The 17981-nt window shown below is 52.4% G+C and overlaps 1 protein-coding gene and 1 pseudogene across 1 annotated transcript; both read right to left on the bottom strand.

Annotated features, from left to right (window-relative positions):
- The window catches only part of LOC135405040 (zinc finger protein 721-like), a 234001-nt pseudogene that overhangs the window by 59571 nt on the left and 156449 nt on the right, over positions 1 to 17981 (bottom strand).
- Positions 11613 to 16832, bottom strand: LOC135405549 (ribosomal oxygenase 2-like). Its single transcript, XM_064640257.1, has 4 exons — positions 16628 to 16832; positions 14086 to 14522; positions 12775 to 12894; positions 11613 to 11778 (listed from the first exon to the last, which is right to left on the bottom strand). The coding sequence occupies exons 2-4, from the start codon at positions 14515 to 14517 to the stop codon at positions 11644 to 11646; spliced, it is 687 nt and encodes a 228-aa protein (XP_064496327.1). The 5' UTR covers positions 14518 to 14522; positions 16628 to 16832; the 3' UTR covers positions 11613 to 11643.

Genomic DNA, 17981 nt, shown 5'->3' with positions numbered 1-17981 from the left:
TTCCAGTCCATCCCAGTAGGATCCCTGTCACTCCCAGTCTCTCCCAGTATATCCCAGCTGACCTCAGCATGCTCCCAGTGTGTCCCAGTACACTCCCAGGCAGTCCCAATATAATCCCAGTCACTCCTGGTCTCTCCTAGTATATCACAGTTGCCCCCAGTGTGGTCCCATTCACTCCCAGTTGCTCCCAGTAGCTTCCAGCATGATCCCAGTTGCTCGCAGCCACTCCCAGTCACACCCAGTGGGGTCCTAATTGCTCCCAGTATGATCCCAATCACTTCCAGTGTGATCCCACTTGCTCCCAGTATATCCCAGTTGCGCCAACGTGGTCCCAACTGCCCTCAGAATGCTCCCAGTCACTCCCAGTATGACCTCAGCCACCTTCAGTATGGGCCCAGTTGCTCCCAATATGATCCCAGTTGTGCCCAGCATGGTCCCAGTTGCTCCTAGTTCCTCCCAGTGGGATCCTAGTAGTTCCCAGCTGCCCCTAGCATAGAACCAGTTGCTCCCAGTATGATCCTAGTCAGATCCAGTATGATCTCAGTACAATCACAGTTGCCACCAGTATGATACCGGTGACTTCCCGACACGTCCAGTATGAATCCAGTTTGATCCCAGTCATCCCCAGTATGGCTGCAGTCCCTCTCACACACTCCCAGGATTATTGCAGTCACTGCCAGTATGACCCCAGTAGGGGCCCAGCTGCTCCCAGTAGGATCCCAGTTGCCCCCAGTGTGGTTCCAGTTGCTCCCAGTCACCCCTACTGTGGTTCCAGTCACTCCCACTATATCCCAGTTGCCTCCAACATGCTGCCAGGTGCTCCCAGTATGATCCCCGTTGCCCCAGTTCTGGTCCCACTGGATCCAGTCGGGGTCTCGGTGTATCCCGGTGTCCCCCCTGTCCCCCCACCCCGGTGTCACCCCCTTTTCTCTCCCCACAGAGCTCCTGAGCCGGCGGCGGCCGCAGCCCCTCCCCAGGACCTCGGGCCCAGCCTGGACCCCCCCCGTCCCCGTGAGGATTTTGGGGGGGTCGTGTGTCCCCCCCTCCCCTGCTGCCACTCTGCCTGTGCCCGGCTGCTCCCAGTGATCCCAGTAAAGCTTCCCAGTTCTCTCCAGTCCCGGTTACTGGGGGGCAGTGGGGGAGGGGCTTGGGGGAATCCCAAGGGGTGGAGCCGAGTTTGGGGGGGGCAGAAGCGGCCCCAGGATGGATCGGGAATGGGGACCCCCCTGTGTTCCCCCTGTGTCAACCCACTCTGGGAGGGTCTTGGTGGGGCACCTGCCCCTTAAAAGGCACCAAGCTCACCCCAAAAGGTGCTGGGACCCCCCTAAACCTGCACACAGGCCCTGGAGAACCCCACAAACATACTCAGAGCCCACCCAGGATCCCACCTAACCCCTTTTTTTGGGGTGGTGGGACCCCAAATTGAGTTGGCTGAAGCTGGGGATTGAGGGGATGAAGTGGAAGATGTGAGACGAGGGAAAAATGGGGGTTGGGACCCCCAGAATAATCCGGGGGTGGGGTGGGGATTGAGGGGACTTTGGAAAAGTGAAAGGAAGAGGGAGAAGCATGGAAAAGGGGGGGTGGTCTGGTGGGTCAGATGGTCCTATGAGGGTCTTTGGGCACAGAGGGGCTAGGAAAGGGCGATGGCCCCCTGAGCTCCCAACTTCCTGTGGGGTGCTGGGGGCTGCTGGATCCAATCTCAGCCTTGGGTTATGCCAACACTTTCAGTTTAGAGGAATTACAGAGGTGTGACTGAACCATTTAGGTCCCCCAGGTTTTAATGATGGCAAATCAGATCTACTGATAGAATTGAATTATTTAGGGTTACAAATGATCAGACAAAAGATCTTATCAGAATTATTTACTGCACAATATACACACTAAAACTACCAGGAGTACAGGATAAGACAGGACAGTGCTCTACCCTAAAGCAATTGTTGAAGCAATTCAAGTCAAGCTGACTAGACAAGTGGTCGAAAGGGATGAACTGACAGTCACTGGACTCCAGGGGTTGCCTCAGCATCAGGGGCTTCATTTGGGGTGGAAGCAGCGGCCGAAGCTCTTCCCGCAGTCGGGGCACTGGTAGGGCTTCTCTTACTGGTGGGTCCGTTGGTGTGAGGTCAAGTGACAGCTCTGGGTAAAGCTCTTCCCACACTCCCCACACTTGTAGGGCCTCTCCCCAGTGTGGATGCGCCGGTGGGTGATGAGGGTGGAGTTCCGCTTGAAGCCCTTCCCACAGTCGGTGCAGCGGAAGGGCCTCTCATCCATGTGCGTCCGCTCATGCACAAGGAGATTCCCGCTGGTCTGAAACCTCTTCCCACATTCCGAGCACTTGTAGGGCCGTTCTCTGGTGTGGATAAGATGGTGGGTCCGGAGGCTGGAGCTGTAGTTGAAGCTCTTCCCACATTCCCCACACGTGTAGGGTAGTTCCCCAGTGTGGATGTGCTTGTGGGAGTGGAGGGTGGAGCTGCGGCTGAAACTCTTCCCACATTCCCCACACGTGTAGGGCCGTTCCCCAGTGTGCATATGCTGGTGGGTCAGGAGGTGGGAGCTCTTCCTGAAGCTATCCCCACATTCCCCACAGGTATAGGGACATGCCCTGGTGTGGATGTGCTGGTGGGAATGGAGGTGGGACTTTCGGTTGAAGCTCTTCCCACATTCCCTACAAGAAAAAGGCCGTTCCCCAGTGTGACTGCGCTGGTGGGTGCGGAGGTGGGAGCTCTGGCGGAAGCTCTTCCCACATTTACCACATGTGTAGGGCCGTTCCCCAGTGTGGATGTGCAGGTGGTGGAGCAGGCTGAAGCTCTGACTGAAGCTCTTCCCACATTCCAAGCACCTGAAGGGCTTTTCTCTGCTGGGAGGCTGCTCAGGGACCACCAGTTCAGAGCTCCCCCTCAAGCTCCGGTCGTCTTCCTGGCACAGGCTGGCTCTTTCCTCCTCAGAGCACCCTGGGCTGGCTTTGGAGCCCCTCCTGCGGGGGGATCTCCGGCCCTTTTCCTCCCCGCTGCCTTCCTGCGCCGGGGAGCCCTTCAAAACGGCCTCTCCCACCAGGGTCTCACGGGGGGATTTGTCCTCCGGGCTCTCCGTCCTCAGCTCAGGGCCTGGGGCAGGAAGCAAGAAGGACAGGGAGGGGATTTGCCTCCGGCCCACAGGGAAGGCCAAGGACATCCCCCCAACTCCGGCCCCGGCAGGACGGCGGCGCCAGCGGGGTTGTCCTGCAGCCGGGGCCATGCTCGGCTGACAGAGCCAGCACAACACCCGCCCAAAGGGACACTGACTTCCTCCTCACCTGCCTGGGGGGCCCAAGGCATCTTCCTCTTCCTCGCAGCCTCCTCCTCCATCCGCCCAAGCTTTGGGAAGGACAAATCCTGATGGGGGGAAAACAAGGGCTGAGCACGTTGGCTTGGGGGTTCCTCCTGCCCAAGTCCATCTCTAGAACTCACCGGGCATCCTGTGTCCATAAAAACCTCCAAAACACCAAGATTCAGCCCAGAAAGACCCAAACAACCGAGATTCAAGCAAAAAAATCCTCACAAAGCGCGAGATAACCCCACCCAAACGGCAAAAAATTGAGATTCAGCTAAAAATTACTCTAAAATATCAAGATTCAGCAAAAAACTCTCACAGGAGTTCCCCCTCGATGGTCTCTCCCCTCTGGGGTTCAGAGGGTCTCCCCTGTCTGAGATGCTGGGGGTCCCACTCAGGGATGCTGGGAGTGTTGGGGGTCCCAAGGGTCCCTTCTCCTCTGACTCTCACCTTCGGGGTGTCGCGTTCCCAGACATTCCTCCTCTCTAGGTTCTCCAATTCATTGTCCTGAGGATCCCAGGTGTCCCCACTGTCCAGGCTTCCCCTTCTCCGCGCCCCTCGTTTCAGGCTCCCAGGGGTCCCGGGGCTCCTTCCTCTCTGTGCTCCCCCCTCCAGGCTGCCGGGGGTCCCCCAGCTCCGCCATCGCCCCGCTCCGCCCTCCACACTTGGCAGCTCCCGGGCTCCACACCCACCCCCGGCACTCCCGGGGGGCCCCAAACCCGCTGTGTCCCCCCCGCTGGCACCGGGCTGACAATGGAGCCGGCGGGGCCTGACCCAGCAACAACAACCCCCACCGTGGGGGGGGAACCTGCATCCCCCCACCCACCGCCGGGGCTCTGCCACCAACCCAGCCCTGCACCCCCAAAAAACACCTCCTGCCCACCCCCAAGAGCCACCAAGGGCTTGCACAAGGACTGGCTGTGCCCAAGGCAACCAAACAGCCCCACAGGCGGGGGGACACCAGAGGCTGCCCCAGGGCAACGAGAGCAGGGAGCGGATCGGGCCCACTGACAAAGGGACGGGCTCTGGGTTCAGCCTGACCAGGGGCAATTTGGCACCAACAGCACGGCCCCGACCGCTGGCTCGGCACAGGGGGCCCGAGCTCCCCCCTCTCTCCAGGCTCTTGGAGCTCTTGCAGCTCCCCCCTCTCTCCAGCCTCCCCCACTTTCCAGGGCTCAAGGCATAGGGACACCAATGCTCCCCCATGGAAACCCCACTCCTGCTCTCCCCCCACCCATTAGCCCCCCTCTCCCAGCCTTTTCTCATTGGTCCCCCAATCCCCGGCTCCACCCAGCTCCCTTTGGGGGTGACTCATCACCCTTTGGGTGACTCATGCTCCCTTTGGGGGTCCCACCTGCTTTTTTCGCTTCTCTCGCCCCTTTCCCATCGTGGCCGCTCCGCTCACCCAACAGCGGCAGGAAGGGCAGAAGGTAGAGACTGAAACAAAATGGAGGATAGAATACCCTGTCCCTTGGCTCTCTCTCTGCCAGCTCAGTGTGGGGCACACGGGCTGAGGGTCCCTCCCAAGCCCCCCGGGCAGCCGGCGTTGGCTGGGGGGATGTGAGGGCTGGGCCTGCTCAGCAAAGCCCCGGCCTCGTGCCCAGCGCCTCTTTCCTGACCCACACAAGAGCTTCCCGGCCCCCCCAGGGCTCCCCTGCTGCTGCCTCTGCTCCTGGCCCTGCCTTTGCTGCTCCCTTGCCTGGGGCAGCGGTTGCAGGGGGGGGATGGCAGCAGCTTCAGCTCCATGGCACTTCCTGGGGGGAGCTCAGCCTGGGGAGGACGGGCAGGGACCTGATGGGGATGGACAGGGGCCCAGCAGGGACAGCCAGGGCCTGCAGGGGAAGGCACAGGGACAACCTGGCCCCACACACTGCCACTGCTGTCTCTGCTCCTCCTTGCAGGCTCCGTGGCCAGGCACAGTTTGTGTTCCTGGGTGCCCACCATCTCAGCACTTGGAGACGCTCAAATCAGCGCCCGCAGCTCTGCAGCAAAGCCCCAGCTCACCTGGCACACAGGGGATGGACACAGCACCTGCTCGGGGATGGGCATTCACAGCTTCTTCTTTTCCACACCACGGGGCTCTCCTTCCTCAGCAGCACCTCTGCCTTGCACTTATTCTCAGCCTCACCTCAGGGACAGCTCTGGGCTCACCTCCGCGCCACTTCTCAGCCTCACCTCAGGGCCTGGGCTCAAGGACAGGAACCTGCAGGGAGGGGACATCATGGGCAAGCTGAGGGCTGCCTGCTTGCACTGGCCTCTGGGCTTTTTTCTCCTTCTACAACCAGCCCAGAACTCAGCCTGCTTTGCTAACACCACACATTTACAGACTAACCTTGGAGATAGATATGGACAGACATCTCTATCACCCTGGGGATAGAGCCTCAAGCATGTGCTGCCATAGGAATGGCAATCACAGAATCACAGAATCAGCCACGTTGGAAAAGACCTCCAAGATCATCAAGTCCAACCCTGGATCCAACCCCGCCATGCTTCCCAGACCATGGCACTGATGCCACGTCCACTCTCACCTTCAACACCTCCAGGGACACTGACTCCAACCCCTCCCTGCCCAGACCATTCCAAGGCCTGATTACACTCTTGGGAAAAAATTGCTTCCTAATATCCAACCTAAACCTCCCCTGGCACAGCTCAAGACCCAGCCCTCTTGTCCTACTGCTGCTTCCTGGCAGAACAGCCCCACCCCCACCTGGCTCCAACTTCCTGGCAGGGACTTGCAGACAGTCAGGAGGTCTCCCCTGAGCCTCGTCTTCTCCAGCCTCAACACCCCCAGCTCCCTCAGCCTCTCCTCACACCACTTGTGCTCCACTCCCTTCCCCAGCCTCGCTGCTCTTCTCTGCACCTGCTCCAGCCCCTCCAGGGCCTTCCTCAACTCAGGGGCCCAGAGCTGGACACAGCACTCCAGGGGTGGCCTCACCAGCACTCACTCCAGCCCAACAATCACTTCCCTGCTCCTGCTGACACACTCTTCCTCACACAGGACACCATCCATTGGTCCTCTTGGCCACCTGGCCACACTCTGCCTCCTCTTCAGCTTCCTGTCCATCCACACTCCCAGCTTCCTTTCTGCCTGCCTGCTCTCCAGACACTCTGGCCCCAGCCCGGGGGGCTGATGGGGCTTTTTGTGGCCAAAGGGCAGGACCTGGCCCTTGGCCTGCTTGAACCTCATCCCCTTGCAATCAGCCCATGGATCCAGCTGGGCCAGGTCCCTCTGCAGAGCCCTCCTGCCTTCCAGCACATCAACACACCCCCACCTTGGTGTCACCTGCACATTTGCTGATGAAATGCCTGGTTCTGCAGCAGCTGCAGATGCTCAAGGGGCAGCAGGACCAAGTCAGGGGCCTGGGGGTCTTTGGGGTGCAGGAGGGTCCTGGGGGAGCTGGGGAGGGGCTTTGGGGATTGGGGGTACAGACCAGTACAGACCAGGACAGACCAGTACCGCCTCACTGCTCCCCAGATCTCTCCTGGAGCTGGACCACGTTGTCCTGGGACACCTGAGCCCCCTCAGTGCACTCCCAGTACAGCCCAGTGCCCCCAGTACAGCCCACTGTGTTCCTGTCCCACGGTGCCAGGTGATCCCTCTTTGGGGAGGTTGGAATGGATTTGAGGGGGGGGCTGGGGGAGATTTGAAGGGATCTGGGGGTTTGGATGGGGATTTGGTGGCGTTTAGGGGTCTTTGGGTGTATTTGGGGGAGTTAAAACAGGTTTTGGGGGCATTGGGGCATCAAAGGGATCTGTGGGGGGAGGGGACTAAAGGAAAAATGAAGGTTAAGGGACATATGGGGAGGTTAAAGAGGTCTGGGGGGGAGATGAGGGGCTGCACCAAGAGCAGCTGAGTCCTGAGACCTCCCCGGTGTCCTCAAGACTCTCTTGGTGTTCCTAATTCCCCCCTGACACTCCAAGACAACCCTGGTGTCTCCAGTGTCCCCAGGGCCTCCCCATTGCCATTATTCCCCCATTGACACCCCCAATTCCACTGGCCCCATGCCCATCCCTGATGTCCCAACCCTCCATCTCACCCCAGGAGCCCCCCAGGACCCTTTGACCCCAAAAAGGCCCGCCCCCCCATGCTCACAGAAAGGCCAAGGGCATCTGCGGACACGTTGGGGACAGTTGGAGGGCTTTGGGGGGCACTGCGTGATTACTGGAGGATACTGGGACACACTGGGGGGAACCAGAGGGCACTGGGAGGGACTAGAGGGTTACTGAGGGATCCTGGGAGGGCACTGGGAGGGACTGGGGAGTTACTGGGGGATTACCAGGACACAGGGAGAGACACTGGCAGGTTACTGGGCCATACTGGGGGTTACTGGGTGCTCACTGGAACATCACTGGGCCATCCTGGGGGGCAGTGGGAGGTCACTGGGACACACTGGCTGGTCACTGAGGGGGTTACTGGGCCGTACTGAGGGGCACTGGGAGCCCCTTACACGGATGTGGTACATCTCCCCCCCGGACTTTGGGGGGCACCCCCAGGACTCCTTCCCCTGGGGGCTGGGAGATCCCCTGAACCCCACTGCTGGGCTTTAGGGAACCCCCGGGCCTCAGTCCCTTTGGGGTCTCTGTGTGCTCCGTGTTGGGTGTCTCTGGGGTTCGGGCGGAGCATTGGATCCCCTTTCCCTGGGGTCGGTCCGCCGGGCCGGCAGGGGGCGCTGTGGCGGGAGGGGTAATGGCGGGTTCCGGGTAATGCCGGCGGGTAACGCCGGCGCGCCTGCGCAGTGCAGCCAGAGCGCTGGGACAGCCCCACCCCCCCGCGCGGGTTCCAGGCCCCGCGCTCTGACCCTCGGGAACCCCCGAACTCCTCGGCTAATCCCTCCCGAGCCCTCCAGCCTTTCCACCCACAGCCGCGCTCCCCGCAGCCCCGAGCGGATTCCCAGAATCGCGCTCTCCGAGCGCAGCCTCACCTCCACCGCTACCGCTGCCCCGCAGACAACATGGCGCTCTGCGCACGCCCCGCCTCTCGAGCCCCCGCCGCAGCCAATCAGCGCTCGGCCCGTCCCCGCCCCGTCCCTGCCGGCCCCGCCTTGTCGGGTGAGCGGGGCGGGCACGGCGGGAAAGCGGCGGGGGGGACCCCAAAGGGAGCGCGAGGGGCGGGGGGTCACCCCCAAAGGGAGCTGGGGGGAGCCGGGCTTTGAAGGGACTGCTTTTCCAAACTGCCCTGCTTATCCCGCATGTGCACACTTCTCTCCTGCTGGGATCTGGCCCAGACAAACCTGAAAATACCTGGAAGTGCCACCTCCACCAGCACTTCCTCCACAGCTGCTTTCAAGGATTTCTCTTCAATTTGCCAAGGAAATGCTTCCAGATCATACTTCCATCTACAAGTCAGAACACCAGCCTGCACCAGGACTCCTGCTTGTTTTCCCTGCACTTGCTGACAGGAGGTGCAGAGGCAGGATGTCAGCACTTCATTACCAACAGCCTTAACGGGGGATGACTCCACTTTTTAACCTTGGAAGAAGAGCAGCTTTTCCTTTTCCTCTCCTGTTTTTTGGGGTTAGTTTTTTTTTACCTTCTGAAGAAAAGAACACGTGTAAATTGAAATAATCTGAACCCAACTTTTAAGAAGACTGACACCTTTGAGCAGCTTCCTCTTAACCCTCTCTCCATGTTGGAGGAGTGGCCAGATGAAGAGTTACCAGCCCATCCTGGCTTCCAGAATGGCACAGCTGGTGGTTAGAGATTCATCTCACAGTTATCTAGAATATGCCCAAACTTGTTCTGCCCTTCCTAATTCCTAACTCAGACCAATGGCTCCAAACCCAGCATCTGGGAGGCTGATTAGGTTGGCAAGAACATTTCCCTGTGTGATAACAGTGTGGGCACAAGGACTGGGAGTGTGTCATAAGAAATCTGACTTGCATACATGGGGTAGGAGATAAAAAAAAAACACAGATAAGCAGAAAATGTTTGCAAGGAAGAACTGGCAGCAAATCTGTCAGAAGATTAGTGCAGGTGACTATCAAATACAGGAGAAAACATGATGAAAGGAGTAACTCATGACTCTTTATCTGAGCTATGAAATGAACAGTAACTTCAGCCACTGATGAGAGATTTTTTTAAATATAGAAGTGAGTTTGCAGTTGTAGCATTTTCCACATTAAAGCCTACAGCTGGTAAATAACAAAATAAGCAATTAAAAAGCAATCAAGCTTGCTGCATGAAAACCTCTCAAACAGGCTGCTTCAAACAACAACAGTCTTCTTACTCCCCTCCTTCCCCCAAGCCCCAAAACTTCACCACATCTCAGGTCTGTACTCCTCACACACATCACTTGGCAGAGGAAAGCCACACAAAACAAAAGATAAAGAAGAATTACTTGTTTTGGTAGGTACTGATGGTCACGTGTGTTGAATGGGAGGTCCCAAGAGGAGTGTCAGCTTGGTGGATGGTCCCTCTTGGGAAGTACAGTAAGTCACCTGGCTGCAAGAAAATTGATATATTTAGGGCACCAGGTCAAACCTTATTGCAGTCAGAGAAAATACTCTCTGAACAGACAGTCTGACAATATATATCCTTTAGAATCACAAAATGGAGCAGTCCTGCAATGTACACTTTAATAACATAAAGAACACTAAGCCAGAAGTTCAGAACCTTAAACTTTCCAACCTGCTGTCAATATTTACTGAAAACGTGAAACAAGCTTTTTAACATTACAGAACACACAGACTCCCACTGAGCTGCAGGAAGAGGACAAAGAAGCAGCTGAGATGGACCTGCTGGCAACACAGTGGGCTGGCAGAGGAGCAGTGAAATGGGGATTTGGTCAGATCACATCAAAAGAAAAGGCTAGTATTCCACGAGAAAAGCCAAATACTCTATAAAAATGGTAATCTGTTACAATACTGTTGTCTGAGATTTTCAGTTAAAGCACTTAAAAAACAGGTACGACCTTCCTCCTCCTCCTCCCTATCTTTCTTCTCACCTATGTAAATTAAAACTCCACACTGAAAAAAAAACAGATAAGGAAAGTCAAGGCAAGAAAGGTGTAAAGCACATAAAATTGCCTCCAAGAAGGAAATAAAAGTTTACTTATGGCTTGTCCTGTAAACACCTATAGAGTTGGACAGCACAGTCAAAGAAAACTGCCTTCCTTACCAGAGTGGGGACTACACCAACCAAGAGTATTCTGAATTCTCTTCATTTGAAAGATGGAGAAAGGAAATATTCTAGAAAGATGTTTAGGGAGGAAATAGAGTCAAACAACAGCATCCCTCTCAGAGGCAGCCACAAAGAGACAACCAAACTTTGACACCAGCCACCCAGAAGAAATGGGTCACAGGAAGGGAACAACAGCAAACAGAAGAAAAATAAATTAAAAACTTGGATAACTTTTAAGCCCATCACTATTCCATAAAAATGAAAGGCACTGAAGTCTGGTCCAAAATATTCCAGAAATGAAAAAGGGAACTGTAATTTACTAGACTTTGCATCACCCAGTACACGATGACGACTGAATATTCCCCTCTGTCAAACAACACAGCTCATGATGTCAGCATCCCATCCAATGTGTCACACTATTCCTAAAACACCTACACCATCCAACATGTCACACTATTCCTAAAACACCTACACCCAAATGCAGCTCTGGACACTGAGAAGAGCAGAGAGAGGCTCCCTAACAGGCCAAAAGGCAGAGAAACTCCTGAGGATTCCAACATGGAGCAGCACCACCAGCTGGACAAGTAACACTTCAAAAGCAGGTAAAACAGAACAGGACAAGCACCAGATTCCCTGCTGACACTCAGTAATCTTCATGAAATGTTCCTTTTATTCCAAAAATCAACCACCAACCAAACACTTGAATTTCACGTTTGGAAAAAGGAAGAGCAATTAATACAGCAAGTTTATATGGGGTTTGGTTCATGCTTCTCTTTATCAGCCAAGGATAAATATTTAAATCTCACTCACCAGAACAGTGACAATGTTCAGTGCAGCAGTAAGTCTAAGTGCACAGAAGGATTAGCCTGAGGGATTACAGGCAGCATGTAAAAGCATAAAAATGTTTTAGAACCATACACAAACCCAGTGTTTTTTCTGCACACAACTCCACAAACATGACCGAGGAGTCAGGGTGCCCAACCTGGAGAGTACTAGTCAATTTACAGAAATAACTGGGGGTTTTGGCCCATTATTTAAATACTAGAAGCAAAGGATACCTTTAAAAAAGGATACAGACAACTATCACCCAAATTTCTCGTGCTCACAGTGTGCAAACCCTCCCCTCAGTTTCACAGCCACAATCACTGCCTTCAAGAAATGGACCACTTTTAACTTTTCTGGCAATCACAGCCCAGACCACCTAAGGCAATGAAATTCTCATACCTTTAATATGAACTCATGTGTGGGATTCCCAATCCTATCTTCTGATTCCACATCATATTCCCGAGCTAAAGGCACCGTTGGTTTATAGAGCCGCCAGTGTTTCTCGCCTTCCAGCTGAAGGATAAACACCTGCAAAAGACCATAAATCCAAATCCATAAGGAAGTAATTCCTTTCACATTAATTTTTAGATAGCTACAATTCAGAGAAATTTAAATTTGAACTAATTTTTTTTGTCTCTATTTAGAGACAACAGACAGAGGAGTTGTGAAGTGGGATCTGTTTTATCCTAAGGCAGGCATTTGGAAATCCCTGTTTCTCTCCAGTCACTTAAGTAAGTGCTAGAGAACTAACCCAAAAGGAACATCTGCCACACAAATAGCCAAAATTTCAGGTGAAAGAGGCTTATCCCCAACAGAGCATCAGAAACCTCTATAGGGTGCCCAATGGGGGTAGATGGCATGAGTTAGAAATGCTGGATGTGAGGCTGCTGAATAACAAGCATAAGGAAAATGAAACTCCAGGTGTATTGAATGGAAATGAAAATATTAAAAAGCAAAATATACATATAAGGATTGGATTTTTTGATTTGGTTTAAGTAGAATAGTCCAATTTTTTCTTTATAACACAGTGTATATTTGTATGTTTCTTTTAGAAGCTGATTTAAAATGCATTTGGACCACAGGAATTCATCATATCAGTAACTTCTTAAAAACAGCAGGACCAACAAGCACAACCAGTCTGCTGCTACAGTCCAGCTGAAGAAAGAGCAAGTACTTAGTAAAGGAAAAAAGACTTGTAAATTCTTGGGGCCTGAATGAAGTGAAAATGAAAAAACAGGTGCTAGAAAGCTTCTGCAGCTGGGAAAACAAACTTCTCTTTTTATCTAATGGAAATACCAGGTCTGGAAAACCCAGTTTACATGCTATTATGATTAGATATTACTATTAGTAAATTTTCAGCAAAAATATGTAAGAAAAACGACTACAAGGAAACACAAATTAAAAAAAAAAATTTTTCCTATAATGTTTAGTGGGGGGGAGGGTTAGAAGCACACACACAACAGCAAACACTGCCATCAGCAAAAGCCCATGCACAGTTTCACAGGCAAGGTTGTGCTGTCCTACCTCAACATCATCATAGTGAGGAGGAAGGCCCTGGGATCCCTGGGGAGTGATGTAAACATTGGACCCCACCAGAGACCCAAAGTAGCACTCCAGCTTCTCCTGAATCTTCCACAGCTCCTCCTGTAAAAAAAAAAGATGCTGTTACTTGCTGAAGAGCTCAGCCAAGCCCAGCCCACATCCTCCCCATGGCTTGGGAAGAATGATCACATCAGGGACACAGAGGCTGGGAAGGAAGGTGCTCTGTACCAGTGTTTCTCCTGAAGGAGAGCACTGGAGATGCAAAGGGGATCTGCCATGAGAGTCATTGCTAAGCCAAAAAGTCTGGTGCCCCAACCTGGGTTTGTTCTCTTCCCTGTGCCATCTTTAGGCTGCACAACCAGACAGACAAGGCTGAACAGAGGAAAATAATCCCACAAACAGCAAAACACCATAAGACAAGAAGCACATGCAGGACCTGCATTCTCTCACCAGAGAGAACATACAAAGGTTAGAGACCTTTCACCAGTTACTCCAATCATTTGGGAATATTCAAAACCAAACTTGACTCATCCACACCCCACATGTGACAGACAAGGCACCGAAGGGAAACAGCAGAACGTGCCAAGTACCAGATCCACACAAGTGCAGCTTGGCCATTAAAGCTGACATCAGCCAGGAACACTATACCTGGGACTCAGCTTGTATTTGGGATCTTATTTGGGTCCACCTCACAATTCAATTGTGTTGACACCTTCAAGACTACCTGAATCAAAGCACCTCCAAGAATCCAAGTCCTTTACACAACTGTGCAGCACCACTGTCTCATTCTCAAACTCAAGGACTGAGAACACTCAGCTAAAATGGGCTGGTACCTTTCCACGGTGCAATTCACTGGCAAGAACACTGGAAATATTTCACATGGTTTCACACCTTACCCTCCATTAAAGGGAAGTGGCTCAAAAGCCACAAAGTTTGCACAAGGAAACAGTGGGGCAGAAGGGATAATTTAAGCACAGATGCCTTATCATCAATTTTGTGCATTTGGTTTTGTTTCCAAACTTTCATGTGACAGAGCAAAATTTTAAAAAGAATATATTATTATACATATTATAGCATGAATCAGATTTTGTTCTTACTGCAGAGCAGTGAAACATGATGGACAGTGCAAAAGTATAAACTGTGTTTTAATCCAGCTCATGAAAAGATTTCAGCAGGTCATCAATGTCAACCACTTCCCCTGGGGACAGAGATGAAGCCATGTCTAGTGCAACTCAAGCAAAACACACCACATTATTAAGCCAGCATCAATTATATCCAGTGAAACAATCCCACCTTAAATCTCTGAGGCTGATGAAACTGTATTGTTGCCTTTTTCTGGTCAAAATCCTTCTTCAGCTGCATGTAATTCACTCTGCCTTCTTTATTTAAAACCTTCTTCTTTCCATTCACACACCTGCAGATATTCACATCTCGCCCATAGTACAGGCCCTGGCTGCACAGCTCCTTCAAGTCTGACAGCTGGAACAGGGACAGGCAGTAAGCAGCCACCAGGGGATCATTGCTCTGGACAAGCAGTGGCTTTTGCTCCCAGTACTCCTTGAAAAACACCTCTTCTTTGATGGGGGAGACCAAGCTCCCGAAGAGGCTGTCTGGGTTCTCAAAACTCAGGACTGAGGGAGAACAAGCTGCTTCCAGCTTTGCTCGTTTACACTGTGCCTGTGTTTCTTTTCCCATTTCAGCATGCTTCCCTCCTTTCTTGGGCATGGTTCCTGTTCAAGAGGAGAGAGGACCAAAACAATCAACCAGCAACACAACCTCAAGAGCTCACGGGCCCAGAGCAACAACTCTTACCCTACCCAGTGGGATATCAGAGTATCCCGGGAACAGCTCTGGTTTCAGAGCCTCACTATTTGCTCCAAAGCATTAACAGTTTACAGAAGACAGGGAACAGTTAGGCCTTCCTGTTGATGCTCTGGAATTACTACATTTACAAGTTTAACACTTGTAAAATGTACCAGTTTAAGAACTAAAAGGCCAAGATTCTGCTTTCAGTCCTGTCGAGCTGTCAAACTTTGTTTATGTAGAACAAAAAGAATTTTTTCATACAAGCACAGACATTTCATTTTAAAGCTGGAAGTCATTTACTTTGTTTTTCCCAGGCAAGATAGTATGATTGTGTACCATTATGCAAAAATAAAGAAGTTGATCTACAAATGGTTTGGCTGCCAAATTCTCAGGAAAGTTAAGGGGAAAATCAAGTAACGGTAGGTAACTGTGCAAGTCTGGAAAGCCAACACCTGAGAAGTTTGAACGTGCTGATGCCATAATTTCTAAGTAAAAATGACAGCTCTACTCCCTACACCCATTTGATAGGAAATGCTATCAATTTGTTGAGATACTTTTATTTACACAGATCCCGTATTTTGAAACTTAAACTCCAGTTCTGGTATTTACATGCAGCACTAAGTTCTTCTGTGCAGCAGGACACCCTTGCTGGCCCACTAACTCCTGGGCAGTGTTTCATCAGCAGCTCCTGCACAGCCTGTCCCTCAACAGTAACCGAGGGTCACCTCAGCCCTGCAGGAGGGAATTCACATCACCTCCTTCCTGAGAGAATGAACATTCCCAACTGCAGCACGAGGCAAGGGAACGTGTAAAAAATTAAAGACTGAAAATCAGTCCCTGACTGACAGCAAGATCTGAAGATGCTGCTGAAGGCACCAAGATCTAAAGCTGACATCCCCAAATGACAGCAACACAAATGCAACCAAGCCTGGATTAAGAGTTTTGAATTCCAGACCTAAATCCATTGTACCAACCTCTCAGCTCATTCACACTGATTTAAAGAAGTTACATTCAGATATTTACTATTCATAGAACGCAGCTTCATTTACAACACGGGCTGTTCTGTAGCGTTCTGCTGGTTATTACAGCTGTTCCAAGCCCCCTGCCATGGGCAGGGATACCTTCCACAAGATCTAGTTGCTCAAAACCCCATCCAACAGGATCCAACCAGGCCTTGAGCACTGCCAGGGATGGGGCATCCACAGCTTCTCGGGGCAACCTGAGCCAATGCCTCACCACCCTCCAGCAGAAAAAAATTCTCCCTTACATTTAGTCTAAACCTAAACCGTTCAGCTTAAACCCATTGCCCCTTGTCCTGCAGCTACAGGCCCTCAGAAAAAGTCCCTCTCCATCTTTCTTGCACCACTTAAGTCCTGACAGGCTGCAAGGAGGTCTCCACAGAGACTTCTCCAGATTGAGCCATCCCAACTCTCCCAGCCTGTCTCCGCAGCTGCTCCATCCCTCTCATCATCTTCCTGGCCTTCCCTGGACTTGATCCAACAGGTCTGTGCCCTTCTCACGCTGGGAGCTCCAGAGCTGGATGCAGCGCTCCAGGTGGAGAATCACCAGAGCGCGGCAGAGGGGCAGAACCCCCTCCCTCACCCACGGCCCGCTGAATGGGATGCAGGATACGCCCGGATTTCTGGGCTGGGAGCTCAGCGCCAGCTCAGCCCCAACTTTCCATCCACCAGCACCCCCAATTCCTTCCGTGCCGGGCTGGAGGACAAACCCCAGCGCAGAACCCCACACGGGAGCAGCTGCTCCCCGCCAGGGCTGTTCCCTCCCACACCACGGCAGCTCCCTGGGAAGCGGCGGGAATACCGCCGGGCACAGCGGGAATACCGCCGGGCACAGCGGGAACACCGCCGGGCACAGCGGGAATACCGCCGGGCGCAGCGGGAATACCGCCGGGCACAGCGGGAATACCGCCGGGCACAGCGGCTCCGAGGACACGCGGTGTCCCCGCTCCCCCCTCCCGGCTCCCGCCGCCTCCATCCAGCCCCTTCCCGTCCCGCGGCCCCGCACTCACCCGGGCAGGAGGGAGGATCGCGTGGGATCGGGGCGGGCCGGGATGGATCGGGGCGGGCGAGGGGAGGCGAGGCCAGGCAGGATGTGCCGGCTGGAAGCGGGAGGCGGTCCTGCCGCGCTGGGAGTCACGGGAGGAGCCGCTTCCGGGCGGCCAGTCGGAAATCCGGCGGCATTCCAGTGTCATTCCAGTGTGTATTCCAGTAGGAACGCAGCAGCACTAAGGTTAATCAATCTGCTTCATACAGCGGTGCCTGGGCTTCAGCTGCGTTATTTATTTTTTTTTCCTGGACCAAAAATCTTCTTCTAGAGTCTCCCTGAGTCTCCCTCCAAGAAAACTTTGGAATCCTCACCGAGCACGTGAAAACTTCCAGAAATATTTTTAGATACCTGTTAATGGTTTGGTTTACGTTGGCTAATGATGTCAGAAACAAAAGAAAATGTTAGGTAGGCTTTGCTGAAGCTTTGTTCTTGTGTACTGGCTTGAAGGATACGAAGCAGAACTAGCAGAAATAAAAAAGGTGGATTTTGGAAACCTCAGCAGCCTTCCAGTGCATGGCTGATGTTGGTACAAAGTTACACTGCCATAAGTGTAACTAGAAGGACCTTTCAATGGCAGGTAAGAGAGGGGACTGTGTCCTGTCAACAACTTAAGGAGGGAGAATAACAGAGCCTTGCACATCTCCAACACCAGTTCAAATCCTTCCCTTTACGGAAAGTGGTTTTCAGTCTTGTTCCTCCTCACAGTGTGGTTGTTACACAGTCATAACTTCTGCTTCCCTGGCACTAGCTGGATCATTTGGAACAAATGTCGTGATTCCAGTGGGTTCTGCATTCATGGATGCATCCAGCAAATTCCTGTGTGCTGAGCAGAGAAAGTGGCAAAGTATAATATATAGAAAAGGGGGATGGAGGAGAGAAAAAGGCAAACACTGCTCATACTGTTCAGTCCTTGTTCCTTTACCACCTGGACCGCTCTGTCGCCAGCTGACCAAAATATCATGGTCACTTGAACATGAAATAAGGATTAATCAGCATGTGGCTGGGTTACCAGCAGAGAGATTTTGCCAGGGGTGAACCTACAGCTGTCCTAATTGTAGAAATGTGTACAAATTAGATAAAAAAATTTAAGTTTCTCTAGAAAGCTTTTTTTTTTTCATAGGCCTGTGAGCTTCAAAGAAAAAGAAGATAATCTCCACTTTCTAATTCTGAGTTCATCACTACATCCCTCAACATCCAGGACATTTTGCAAAACTTATTAAACTTCAAATATTTTAATGTAAAGGCTCATCAATAGTTGGGATATTCAAAGTGAAAAATAGGTCACTGTCATGAAATTCTCTTTATTTCTTTCATGA

This window comes from Pseudopipra pipra, chromosome W, assembly GCF_036250125.1.
Source record: "Pseudopipra pipra isolate bDixPip1 chromosome W, bDixPip1.hap1, whole genome shotgun sequence".
NCBI classification, from domain to species: domain Eukaryota; kingdom Metazoa; phylum Chordata; class Aves; order Passeriformes; family Pipridae; genus Pseudopipra; species Pseudopipra pipra.
The sequence above is the reverse complement of the archived record's forward strand: the minus strand, read 5'-3'. Positions and strand labels throughout refer to the sequence as shown.